This window comes from Barbus barbus, assembly GCF_936440315.1.
Source record: "Barbus barbus genome assembly, chromosome: 6".
Classification (NCBI taxonomy): domain Eukaryota; kingdom Metazoa; phylum Chordata; class Actinopteri; order Cypriniformes; family Cyprinidae; genus Barbus; species Barbus barbus.
The window spans coordinates 19,089,955-19,103,260 of NC_136734.1; the positions used below are offsets into that span (position 1 = coordinate 19,089,955).

A 13,306-nucleotide genomic window follows, 5' to 3' on the forward strand; every position below is an offset into this window, starting at 1 on the left:
GTATTATGTTATTTTACGATCAAAAAAAATCAAACTGGGGCGTATTTGGCATGGTTCTCTCTTCCTCTAGTTTTCTTCATTCATTCATAAAATGTTCAGTGAAAAACAAGCACTGTGTTCTCAGCATCCTGGTGGGAATTACAAGGGCTTTCTGAGGATTTTTAGGTAAACAGCCTGAAGTCTGCTCTCATGAATTCTGCCATGTTAATGAGCTGCACTTGACTGAGTTCTACATTGTCTTCTAGTGCTTTCAGGAAGAGAAATGTCATACTCTCATTAAAAACTAAATATTTTGTTTTAGAAGTCCTCTTTTATAATATATACCACTATAACATCTACAGACCTTCCTGTTACTAAGCCCTGCCTTCCTTAGCTACGGCTGCTAAATCGGACAAGCTTGTCTGTGAACAGCATTAGCAGGAAAATGTGCCTGTAAAATAGTAAAAATTGACTGGATATTATTCTAACATGGGCTGAAATTAATATTTTTTTTGTGTTTGATATATCCAGCCCTGTCTTCCTGTTTCATTGGAAATTACGTGAACATAACACATTGAATAATGCTGCAAGTTTCAAGGCATTTCAGAGGGCCTTTAAAAAAGATGTCAACAAAAGACTGGGAATAGCAAAGGTTCAATGTTTAGCAGGTGACTTAGACTTCAAGCGGTGCATGCTGGTTAGAAATATCACTAAGTAAGGTCGCACTTTACTGGTGTTTTAATATTGTTGGCATGTTATGAACTATTTTTGGTACATACAGGGGCTGAATAAAGTAGTGCATAAAAATGTTTTTAGTTTCTACATTTAAAATTCAAATGTCTGTTTAGCTGACAAATATTACATCTAATCCATTTTATTTGCTGTTAAGAAAGCAAACAGTGAGAGCGTCACTATATGTCGCTCCAAATGACTCCATTTTCAACTCCCCAGAATTCAAATGTCAGATTTCATCAGCCAGTAAGGCCAGCCTCAGTTACACCTACTGAGAAACAAACAAAAACAGTTTCATCATGACCATCATTCTTCAGTTGAAGATAGATTCTACCTTCAGTAGCTTCTACGGCCTGTCCATCTTGATTTTCTGAGATGCCTGTCCTGTGAGCTCATCTTGATTGTTAGCAGCTGATAAAAGACCAATAAAACTCCAGCTTTATAACCAATTAATCACTCACTCATTGTGATTTATAACACACAATAAACAATTGAAATCATTGGATTATTGGCATTGTTAAATAAATCATCCTGCAGGCATCATTTATCTGTTTGAATTTCATAAAACGGCTCTAATTGTGTTTGATGTGAAGTGAAGCTCACATATCTGATTCGCGTTGACAGGACGCTCCATCTTCATCCAATAGTTTCTGTCAGCGGGAAGATCAGAAGTGAGGAGGAGGTGCACAGGAGACCTGCGTCCTGTTGCAAGGTGTACTGCATTATCTACTAAACGAGACATTTTTATAGTTAGGCATTTTTCCAAATTAGAAGGGATCAGTTAATCATTTTTTCATCATTGATCAGTGTAGCAGCACAGACTCACTGTCATCTGATAAAGGGCTGTTGTTATCGTGCTTATTAGGTTCAGCCGTTCTGAAGGTTCCTGGCTCACTGCATCAAAGCACACATGCAACACAAGCAGCACATGCATTACATTTGTCTCAGAGCACCAAATCTTGACTTAACAAGCATAAATCACTGCCGAGAAGCACTTAAATGTTACAAAATGGTTTCACTGAGGCAAAGCAGCTTCTTGCACATCAAGCATCTGTACATGTGTGGTTAGATGTCATGAAACTACTTGTAGTCAACTTGCAAGTGCACTTTTTCCTCTTACCTGTAACTGGTTATTCTCCCAATTGACCTTGTGGTACTTTTGGCACCTCTAGTTCCTGTAGGTCTGCAAAAAGAAAATGTTAAATAACACCTTAGTGTCTTACAAAACTCTGCTTAGACTCATCCATTTCTTGATGATGTAGTCTTCCCTAAGGTGATTTCCTCTATAATGGCTTTTTGTGAACGAGACACTCACGGTCTAGATTTGTGGTCTTCCTTAGGTCTCCTCCTGAAGCTCAAGGTAGTGTGTGGTCCTTGCTCTTCAGCAATCCCACCACGCAGCTCTCTTAAACACTTCAGCTCCACAATGGGGTCAGAGACTCTCATCTGGAAAGATTCCAGAGAGAAATCCATTCCAGCACATCCTGTCAATTCAGATATTTAAGTGTGTGGGTGGTCGGAAGGGATTTTTTCATACCTCCATTAGGCCATTAACGTTATGCTGAGCGAGGGGAAGATGAGTCTGTAGGGTATGGCTGCTGACTGGAGATCTGGAGACGTTACGCAAGTTCTGGCTTTGCAATTCCTAACCAAAAATACACATGGGGAGATGGCATAAGAGAATAATAAAGTTTGACCAGATGATATAAAATAATTACTACTACAGTAAATGTGTACATTTTTACCTTTATATCTAATGCATGCTGCAGTTTCAGTCTCATAAGCTCCTGCTCCTGCTTCTGAATAAATTCTTGGCATTCAGCAAAACTGTCAGACATCTGTACATAATATTTTTTAATGTTATGGTTTACAATGTCGGTGATATAGAACATCTGTTCCATCATCTGCTCAGTACTGTTGTATTGAAATAAACATCTGTTTAACAAGAAGACCATCAGACACCTTGTATAAAGCTGCTTCCAGTCTCTCAGCTTTGCCTTTGAGCTCTCGCTCTTGTGAGCACAGAGCCTCCACTTCAGACTCCAGTCTTCTCCTCCTCTCCCTCTCTGACAGCAGCTCTTGCGTCTGTGTCATAACCAGTAATGCCTGACGGTGCTTCTCCTATAAGACACAAACACTGTAGTAATTTGGTAGTAATTTTTAAAATACTATGAAAATAAATGCACATTTGAATTATCAGTAATTTACAGTATATTTGATAAGTTTCATATTTTAATAGTGTATAAAAAGAAAAAGCTGGCTAGAATAAATAATTAACATAGTTCATTGACTTTTACTGTAAAATTACTACTTTTACTGGAGTTATAATTTATTAGGGTATTGACTTGTGTATTTCGTCCAACACTGATCACACAGACACACTAATTAGTAAAAAGGTGGTATTGTGAGAAACAGAAAGTTGTTATTAGGGATGCACCCCACCATCTTGAGCTTCTCTATGTTCTCCTCCAGCAGCTGAATTTGGCTTTGCAGGAAATCAGTCTGCTCCCTTTTAGCAGTGATCTGTTTCTGCATTCCCAGAGCAATCTTAAGACCTGAAATACATATAAAACAGTCAACCGTGGTAAGTACCACGAATAAAACTCTCTGAAAAATAATTAGTCACTGTCCTGTCAGAAAAAGGAATATTATGTTCAGTGAGGTGTCGCCCTATCTGTGAAATGCTTGACATTCAAACTGAATGAACTCAGGTTGTTATGTTAGCTGCATCACATGTTCACAAGAGAATAACTTGAACTATACTGTTAATGCATTGTCTGCTTTTCAAAAAACACTTTGTCCAGTGAACCAATGAACTGAAATTTACGTCATATGAGACCATTTTCCCATTCAGTCCCTCTCACAATTGAATAGGACAAAATGAAACAATGGAGGGTTACAGAGGTCAGACCTAAGAAATCATAGCTACATTATGTAACGGCACAAAGCGAGAACAAGTGTTCTTTAACAATGTCTCAGTACACTGAAGACAAACAGCTGAGAACATTGTAGAAATGTTCAAATGCTATACTTTATACAGATTAAGTGATGGAAAAGTACATAGTGGAATAACAGCAGGAGGGCATGGACAAGATCTATAATCTCAGTACGCTGTCTTCCTGCCATTATCCAGAACGCAGAACAACAAAACGATGGCCACACACTGGCTCTCTGTAAAGAACGTAAATGAATCCAGTAACGTAAGGTGTGGTCTTCCGTCCTTTATTTTATATACACTTGGCCTAGTTCTGGTTTTTCCTGAGGTAACACTGCAGACGGTGTAAAAACATCCTTATTTTAAATATCAGCAGTGCTATGAATGGTACGGATGCCTATATTTGTATTTGAGTGTAATTAGGACTTTCCTGAAATTTTTTCTCAAAGCTTTGATCTCAGGGGCCAGTCCTGTGAGGTTACTGAGGGCGAATCTGAGTGCTCAGCTTAAAGAATTGATCATTTAAAATGTGTGTGTTTGTACAGTACCATGCCCATCAGCTTCCTCCAGTGTTCTCAAGGAACTGTTGGCCTGGTCCAGCTCAGCCCGTACAGTCCTCAGCTGAGTCTTGAGTTTCAGGTTCTCTCGTTCCAGCTCACAAGTCTTACTGCCGAGCAGCTCTTTCAAAGCTTTCTGTCCCTCTGATGAGGAGTTTTCGGGGGACAAAGTGAAAAAATGTCAGGGTGATAATACTGACAGAAAAAAAAACCGAATGAAATTATTGAAAAGAAAACATTATTAAGCAGTTTGGGATATTTTTGTTATTATTACTTAGAAAATATTCACTACCATTCAAAAGGGTTTGGGGTTGGCAAGATTTTTTTTTTAATGTATTTGAAAGAAGTCTCTTATGCTCACTAAGGTTGCATCATTTTTTGACAGTTTAAAAAAAAAAAAAACAGTAATACTGCAAAATATTATTACATTTTAAAATAACTGTTTATTACTTCAATATATTTTCAAATATAATTTATTCAGTGATAGCAAAGCTAAGCTTGTGGGAAATGAGATAGATTGATGATAAATAGAATGTAATTTATTTTAAATTGAAATATCAGATGATTTGAGCTTTTTTAAGGCAAGGTTAGTTCAGGTTGTAAAAATGAAACCACTAACCTAAAACTTTTATGAATTGATAATTGATGAGATTTGATCAAAAAGAAAAATGTTTACCTTAAATGTTACTGCAAAGACATGTAAAATTATATTTTTTTACTCTCTCTCTCACATGTATTCAACAGATAAGGAATATATTATTCTTTTTATTTGAAAGTAATATTCTATAAATATACAAAAAATATATATATATATTTTTTTTTAGACTTTTTCTTAAATTTGCTTTGAGTTTGTTTCTTCCAAATGATGCATACAATAACAATCCAATAAAAGCTAGAATTACATGTTCAAGTTTTTCAGGACACTGTACTTGTTCAACATACACTTTAAAGTCGGTTGATCCCAGGTCTGCGGTTTGGGATTTAGATGAATGTTTGTACCTTTTAGCTGGGTAAGCTGCATTCGCCGCACTCCCAGCTCAGCGGTCATCTGCTGTTTCTCTGAAGTAAGCTGATCAACATTGCAAATCTTTTCCGAGAGCGCAGCGTGCTGACAGGCCTTCTCTCTTTCCATTATGCTGAGTCTGAGCTCTGCCTGTCTCAATGCAGCCTGTTAAACCAACCAGTATACAGTACGGATGACATGCAAGAAACACTTATGAGAAGAAGTGAAATATAAAACACTCAAAGGAAATATTTGTGTAATATATCGTCATAGATCTTCCTGTTCCAGCCATTGAGCATCAACAATGTCCATGAAAGGGGTAATTTAATCTATAATCGGTTTAACATTTAAACAGAAACTACCTAATAGCTAAGGTATCCTATATTGTGAATTAGTTGTCACAGGAATAAGTTCTACTCAAAGATTCTTCCCTAAATTTCCCCATGCACCTTCAGTTGCTGATTCTCCTCTCTGAGCTGCTCAAACTGGTTAGTCAAATACTGTTGCATGCCCACAGTGCAGCAGTGATTTGGGATAATATGCAGGACATTTTCCAGTTCTGCGCTTATCATCTGGTCATCTGCCTCTGCCGTCATGACCTTCAGCAGACCTTGAACCTCTTCCAGCTGGACATGGACCTGCTGCTTCAACAATGCCTGCAGATGACTTCTCTCCCACTGAAATACACATAAGAAAACTGAAATTAAATCAGTGGATAGCCCAAAAAAACGGCTACATTCTCTAAAGAATGTAAAGGATTAATTCAGTAAATCTAAAGGATTAATTCACCCAAAAATGAAAATTTGCGGAAAATTTACTCAACCTTCGGTCATCCACAAGTAGATGAGTTTTTTTTATTTTTAGAACAGATTTGAGAACTTTAGCATTACATCACCTCTGCAGTGAATGGGTGTCGTCAGAATGAGAAACAAACAGCTGATAAAAATATCACAATAATCCAGAAGAAATCCACAACTCCAGGGAATCAATCAACATCGAATGAAGTAAAAAGCTGCGTGCTTAGAAAAAATAAAAATCCAAAAGTTTTTATCCTCAAACTGTTGCTTTCAGCTAAAATACAAATCCTTTGTCCATATTATTGTTTTCTCCAGTAAAAAAAGTCATCATGTCTGACTCAGTCTTCCAAAATAGTTCTAAATAAATGCAGTGTTTCACTTCACAAGACATTATTGATGGACTGGATTACTTATTGTGATTCTTTTTTTACTCTTATTCTGACGGCACCCATTCACTGCAGAGGATCCATTGATGAGCAAGTAATGTAAAGCTAAATCTCTCCAAATCTGTTCCGATAAAGAAAGGCACTCATCTACATCTTGTATGAGTAAATTTACAGCTTTTTTCACAAAAAATCCCTTCAATATAATTGTGCATAGTTACGAAGATGCAAAAAAAAAAAAAAAGCCTATGAGCTATTAAAAGGGAGGAGAAATCACTTTTGTATATAGTATTAAGCTCATGGTGATATTTATTTAAGGAGCTTTTTGTTTACTTTTGTAGGATAGGCAACTTTGCTACTTTGTTTGGTAGGCATCTTCATCTTCAATGAAAGCAAAACCACTGCTATAAATAATGTGAGAACAGATGATGTCGCCTTATGTCAACAGTCATGTGTCAAGTTAAAAATGAAGAACATTTATCAATGGTGTTGAAACAGTGATTCCTCTTTGCATCATTCTGAACAATCACAATGAATGTGCTAAATCCTGTAATACACAATGCAATTGCACTTATTCCTGTTCAAGTCTGAGGCTGATACAGGCTGTGCTGACCTGCCTCTCTCTTGGCTTGATAAAGCTGATCTCAAATCAATTCTATCTGACTGTGCAGACTCTGTTCTGTCTCTGCCAACAGCTCAAAAGTGTCTTATACTCAACAAGGGTGCAGTTTTTAAAATCAAAAATACAGTAAACACAGAAATATTATTACAATTTAAAATAACTGATTTCTATTTTAATACATTTTAAAATGTCATTTATTTCTTTGATGGCCACTACTCGAGTCTGCAGGGTCACATGATCCTTGAGAAATCATTCTAATATGCTGATTTCTGCTCAAGAAACTATTTATTTCTAATCACTAAGATAATATTACTATTATTTTTTACAAGAAACTCATTATTATCAGTGTTGAAAATGGCTGAAAATGCTGTTTAAAATTTTTGTGCAACCGTTTTCCCCCGGGATTCTAGAATGACTAGAAAGTTCAAATGAACATCACTTATTTGAAATAGAAATATTTTGTAACATTATAAATGTCATATTGTCACTTTTGATCATTTCAGTGTTGAATGGTAGTGTACACTTGTCAACAGGAGATTCTACTACGGCATCTGTAATAAAAACTTCTGCTTTGGTGTGATGCCGCCAATGTATATCAGTATAAGGTTAAATACCTCTGATAAAGACCACTGACTAGCACATTTACTGTTCATAACATTTCCTAATGCTGAAAGGTTTTTTTTTGGCCCAATAGTGTCCCCAAGTGGAACTGCAAAAATAAAGACTGACCCCTCCTCTGCCTGTCATTGGTCAGTCAAATAGATAAGCCTGTCCTAATCTCAGGCTATTGCTTGAACTAAAGTTGAGATGTCTTTGGGCTAGTCTAGATGCACAAACAAACTAATCAATGTTTTGTTAGTGTCACAGAGACACAGTGTTAAAATAGAAAATTCCTGTTGACATGTCTGTAAGAGTTGTTATAAATATGAAAATATATGATAATATGAAACATCTATCATCACAGCATCCAAGTTCTCCAGTTTTTGTGTTTTGTGTCTCATTACCTTGTTGTTGACTCCAGCTCATTTATCTTTCTCTGGGGTAAACAGGATAAACTTTCAGCCGGTTTTCTAACTTAAACATGAAACAGAACCATTTTAATCAAAAAGTGACAGAATGAAAATTATTTATTTGGGAGAATATATATATATGAGAACTTACTGTAACTAAAGAGGGAAGTCTGTAGGCACCAAAATTTCTCAGTCAATATTGCCACCTTCTGGTCATGACTGGTAATGAGCGGTAACAGAACATAATATAATGTGATGGGATGGATCACTCACAGTATTCCAGTTAAGCTCTGACACTCAGTGAACCTTAAAACCAAGTTCCCCAGAGAGACAAATACAAAGGGTCGGTTCCATCTATATTATGTGCTATACTTTGACAATAGTGTGTTCTTTTGTATGGTGTGTGTACACTGCTTTTCTTCTGTGTTTGTACTTTTGTGATGTTCTAATAAACATGATCAAACTAATCATCATTTTTACTCTTATTCTAGGTTGATAGCAGCTGTAGGTAAAATACAATATAGAAATCCACTAAATCTGTAGATCTAATAAATAAATAAAAGACAAATGTTTTGATTTCTTAGCATATTTGTTAATTATCCATAGTAAATTTATTAAACTTAATTTCCACTTGTAGGAACTACTCACTGTACGATCTGAATATTATTACATATTATTTACAGATAAATATGTGCAACCAGATTAACTTGCCAACTCACACAGTAGCTTTGTTCTGGAGAAGTAGCTCGCCGAAACCCTTCCGGTGGACAGCAGGTGGTTGCCAGAAAGCATCCTGTACAAGCGGGATATTCGCTTTAGCTACAAATTAAATTGGAAGTACAACCAGTTTTAAATTGAAGGTACATTTATTTTGTTTGCATTTGCAGCAAGATTTGGCCAAAGATAGCTAACTTGCTTGCTAATTTGCAAACAGGCGCAATGAAGCCACCATCATCACCATAGCGACCACAGAGCTCGTAAAACGTCACTTCCTATGGCTTTCCATTCATACAGGCAAAGGGACTTTAATATGTCTTTTTTCTTTGTAGGACTACTTAAAATGTTTCTATTGTCTTCCTTGTGTTTTTGTCATCCACTGTCATTTCATTGTTATGGATGTTCAAGTGTATTATTATTTGTTATTTGATTGTTCAATTGCAATAAAAAAAAAAAAAAAAACAGGCAAAGGGACTTTGATACAGGCCATGATTGTGTTTAATCATAACATAATTATATAAAATAATCCAGTGGGCCTTTACCACATGCACCAGAAACATGCGATATCTGTCACAATAATCAATGTCGCAAAATCCTTCAATTAAATGTAAAAATGTTAATAAAAAAGGTAAGAAACATTCTAATTGGTTAAGTGTAAGTTGCCTTGCCATACACGGTAGTAGCCTAAAAAATATATAATAAACAAGCATGAATTATCTTATAATATACAGTGAAAACATATCATATATAAATATTTTAATATATATTTAAAGGCAATTATGTATAATTTAGTTGAAAGAAAGTGTAAGTTGCCGTGCCACACACATTAAAAAAATATATGGAAAAATATTTAAATAAATAAATAAATAAAGAACCATTAATTATAATATAACCTTCAGTACAACGTTATATTATATTCAGTCTAAATATTTAAATATATATGTATAATTATGTTTAAAAACATGATATATTCTAATATAGTATAATATTAACGTTATATTATTTAATGACACAGCAATGCTAAAATATAGACACATAAATGTTATAGTTTTTTATTTTTTTACAAATTCATGTTTTTTTATTTTGTGTTATCTTATACTGCACTTTTGTCAACATTTGTTGTATTTTCATGTGCTATAGAAACACGTGTATAGACAATAATATAAATAGATTTTTTTTTTTTTTGGGTTATAAAAATATTATAAAGAAAGATTATAAATTAAACTTCTTCATTTTTCCAATGAAGATGTTTTTGATAAAATTGCATATCCTACATACAGCAAAAGATTTATCATTCTGCAGTTTTTGTATTGACTGTATAAACATAAATTTTCATTATGCCATGCAAAATTATGTCTTTTTTTACTAAAAACTACGTAAGTCAGTGTTTTGGTGTTCAGTTGTTTATTTCTTTATATTGCTGTCAAATGATTAATCGCATCCAATAAAAGTTTTTGTTTACATAATATAGGTATGTGTACTGTGTTTATTTATTATGTTTATATAAATACATACACATACAGTAAACATTTAGAAAATATTGACATGTATTTACATCTATATATTTATATAAATATATTTAACATATAAACATGGCATATTTTTCATAAATATATACATGCTTGTGTTTGTATTAATATATACATAATAAATATACACAGTATACACACATATATTATATAAACAAAATCTTTTATTTTGGATGCGATTAGTCTATTTCTTCATAAAGATCGGTAGAGTTTCACTCTGAAGTAATGATACGCACCAAAGAGCGCGTGAATGTTGTCCTTTCAGCATTAAACACAACGCGACATAAATGTTTCGTCATAATTTCAGCGTCTTGATGGTGTCTTTCTTCACATTTGCGGAAAACTTGACAGAGAGGGAGACCCGGGGGTGTGTGTGGCCTCCTCTTCCCACGCACCCCTCCCGCGCCTGTCCGCTCGCTCTGCCCAAAAAATGTGAAACCAAATCCGAGCAGCAGGTCACAGAGCCTAGTTATTTTAAAACCAACACTGAACTACCTCGACAGGACCATGGAAGTAACGCGGAACGGGCAGTTTAAAGAAATAATCGTCGGCTTGAGAGACGGAGTAAAATGAGGGAGCGCCGCTGTGCTCGTTTACTATGGGATAGACTCAAAATTATTAATAGATGCACGCACAATTCTCCATGTACTGAATACATTTTATGCATGTATCTTACTAACCACAAACAAATGTATTTCAATTTGAGTCTGTGGAATTCAGGATTAAATGATTGTGCAGCGATTTTAACAAATACAGACATGTTTGAGCATAAAAATGTTGTGATCTGCATTAATATAACATAAATCCGTGCATTTGTGGATCAGGTGACACACGTGCATTTATTGACATCTTGTTTGCATTAATCTTGTTCGGTTCATTTGGATTTTGAGACTTCGTTTTCGCAGTTTGCAGCATTTCACGACGCCCACACACACAACTACCAATGAACAAAGCCCAGTGCAATTCATTAACGTGTATACGATCGCAAATGTGCATCACTACACTGAAACAAATGCTTTTCAGCCAGTGTCTGCAGAGTTTAGAATTACATCAATGTGCAGCATTTTGTACAAATAGAGACTTATTTTTTAATACAAATGTTATAGTTTGTATTAAACTATCATAATTTGTGCATGCAGCGATTAAAACGTGCATTTGTGGATCAGGCGACGCACGTGCATTCATTCACATCTCTTCTGAGTCGATTCTATCTGATTCATTTAATTTTGAGGCTTTCATTCCGCCCGTTTAGCCTTGCCCAATCCACACACACACAGCTCGCGATCCACACGCAGCTGAGCCTAAGAACATCAGCGAGCACTAGATGGCACTAGCCCCAGTCACCTGTGCTCATTCTATTGTGTACACTTTTATTAATGTTACATTGTGTTTTCCTTGTTTCTTTTTGGTTTGGCTATTCTACTCTGCCCGTAGAAATATAATAAAAATGTTTTATTGAACTTGTTCTAATTTAACTAGTCTTAGGACACAGAATAGCTCATATTAATTTAGCCAAACAAGAATGTCCTGAAGGTACCTTTGTGTTTTTTTTTCTGTAATTCAGCAGCACGTTGTCAGTTATTCCTTCTTTGTATTATTATCATTAAAGGGCTATTATAGTTGCTCATTTAAGCCATTAGTAATTGCACATTTATATTCAATTAATTAAACTATTACATTAACTTAAACTGTACTCATGGGCGTAAATCCCGGGGGGGACGGAGGGGACATGTCCCCCCCCATCCGAGGGTTGTCCCCCCTCCAAAAAATAAATAAATAAAAAATCGCACACTCTATTGTGAAAAATATATGTATGTGTGACGGTCTTGCCTGGGTGGTCTGCACAGTGGAGACAGCGTGTGTAAATAGGGTTTCTCTGATTCAGTAAGAGAATAAACCATTTCCACAGCAATGCTTCGTTAACTCTGCTGTGGGCGGTCCCTACTCCACACGCTAAATTATATCACGCACCACATAGATGGCGCTGTCCCCATTTATGCAATAATTTAACATACTTTTCCACTCCGTTACATGCACCCCCCTTAAATTATGCTAAACTGGGGAAGCGTCTGTATAGTAGTAAAGTTTCACAACACAAGAACCAGAGAAAAAAAGTAAAAGAAAAACAAGAAAATGACTATGTGCTTGTCCTTGACACTTTTCAGCGTAAATATCAATTACAAAATTCCTCCATAAGAGGTATGCAAGAATGGACCGGTACCAAAGTTCAGACTAAACATAGACTAAAGAGATGCCTTAAACACCTCTCTTTACATACACAATTCAAGGACTGAAAACCTGACTACTTATAAGAAACGTCTCAGTTCAAGACAAAATCCATCTTATAATTCACCCATGGAAAAAGGTTTTCACCACATCAAAAAGAGAAATAACAGATGGGGACGAATCATGCACAAACTGATTATTCATCTCACAGATCAATCTTTGTGGAGGTTTAATGGTCCTACCAGCCCTAGTTCTTACTGTGTCTGTTCGAATGTGTTCTGGTTGAGTGCAAACTACAGGGTTAACTGTATCCGGAACAGGATTATTGTCTACTTGTGAAAGTGGAAAAACTGGCTTAACCAAGGAGTGCTGTGTAGATGTCTGATCTAACTCATCGCCAGGAAGTAGTCCTTTATCCAACAAATGTGGAATGTCACTTCCTAAGTCACTTCCCTGTTCAGCGGATATTGAGCTGTTACAGGTATCACAGTCTGCCTTCGAAATGGAATTCTGAACATCCAAAGAACACTGAACTCCAGACAAGGCCACAGAGACAGTGTCGTTTTCAGGGCAGTTGGGCTGATCAGACTGCATAACCCAGTGAGCTGTTCTCGTATCACCGTCGGGATGATCAGGCAAGTCTGAGGTCGAATCAACAGAATGAGACTGAGATGGTAAAGCGGTCCCATCATCTTTGTACAGAAAGTTAACAGGGAGCAAGATATTCCTGTGCACAATCTTTTCTCTACCTGTTTCTGTGTCTCTTATCCGATAGACATTAACGGATGATCTCACCGACATAACTTCGTAGAGATT

The 13,306-nt window shown here is 35.9% G+C and overlaps 1 protein-coding gene across 8 annotated transcripts in view; it reads right to left on the reverse strand.

Moving 5' to 3' along the window:
- The window catches only part of LOC306871437 (uncharacterized protein), a 67,960-nt gene that overhangs the window by 25,915 nt on the left and 28,739 nt on the right, over positions 1-13,306 (reverse strand). For 4 of the 8 annotated variants that reach the window (XM_079419376.1, XM_079419372.1, XM_079419369.1 and 1 more), the window contains 13 exons: positions 8,738-8,811; positions 5,656-5,883; positions 5,203-5,371; positions 4,195-4,347; positions 3,154-3,266; positions 2,674-2,832; positions 2,457-2,549; positions 2,249-2,356; positions 2,027-2,157; positions 1,832-1,894; positions 1,538-1,605; positions 1,315-1,440; positions 696-1,122 (listed from right to left, as the gene is read on the reverse strand). The exons of 2 other annotated variants lie outside the window; for them this stretch is intronic. In XM_079419376.1, the coding sequence (XP_079275502.1) occupies positions 1,058-1,122; positions 1,315-1,440; positions 1,538-1,605; positions 1,832-1,894; positions 2,027-2,157; positions 2,249-2,356; positions 2,457-2,549; positions 2,674-2,832; positions 3,154-3,266; positions 4,195-4,347; positions 5,203-5,371; positions 5,656-5,883; positions 8,738-8,811 (1,550 nt within the window). In that variant the 3' untranslated portion in view covers positions 696-1,057. Of the gene's footprint in view, positions 1-695; positions 1,123-1,314; positions 1,441-1,537; positions 1,606-1,831; positions 1,895-2,026; positions 2,158-2,248; positions 2,357-2,456; positions 2,550-2,673; positions 2,833-3,153; positions 3,267-4,194; positions 4,348-5,202; positions 5,372-5,655; positions 5,884-8,737; positions 8,812-13,306 lie in introns of those variants that run through there. 2 more of the 8 variants (XM_079419370.1, XM_079419371.1) reach the window with 2 other exon arrangements.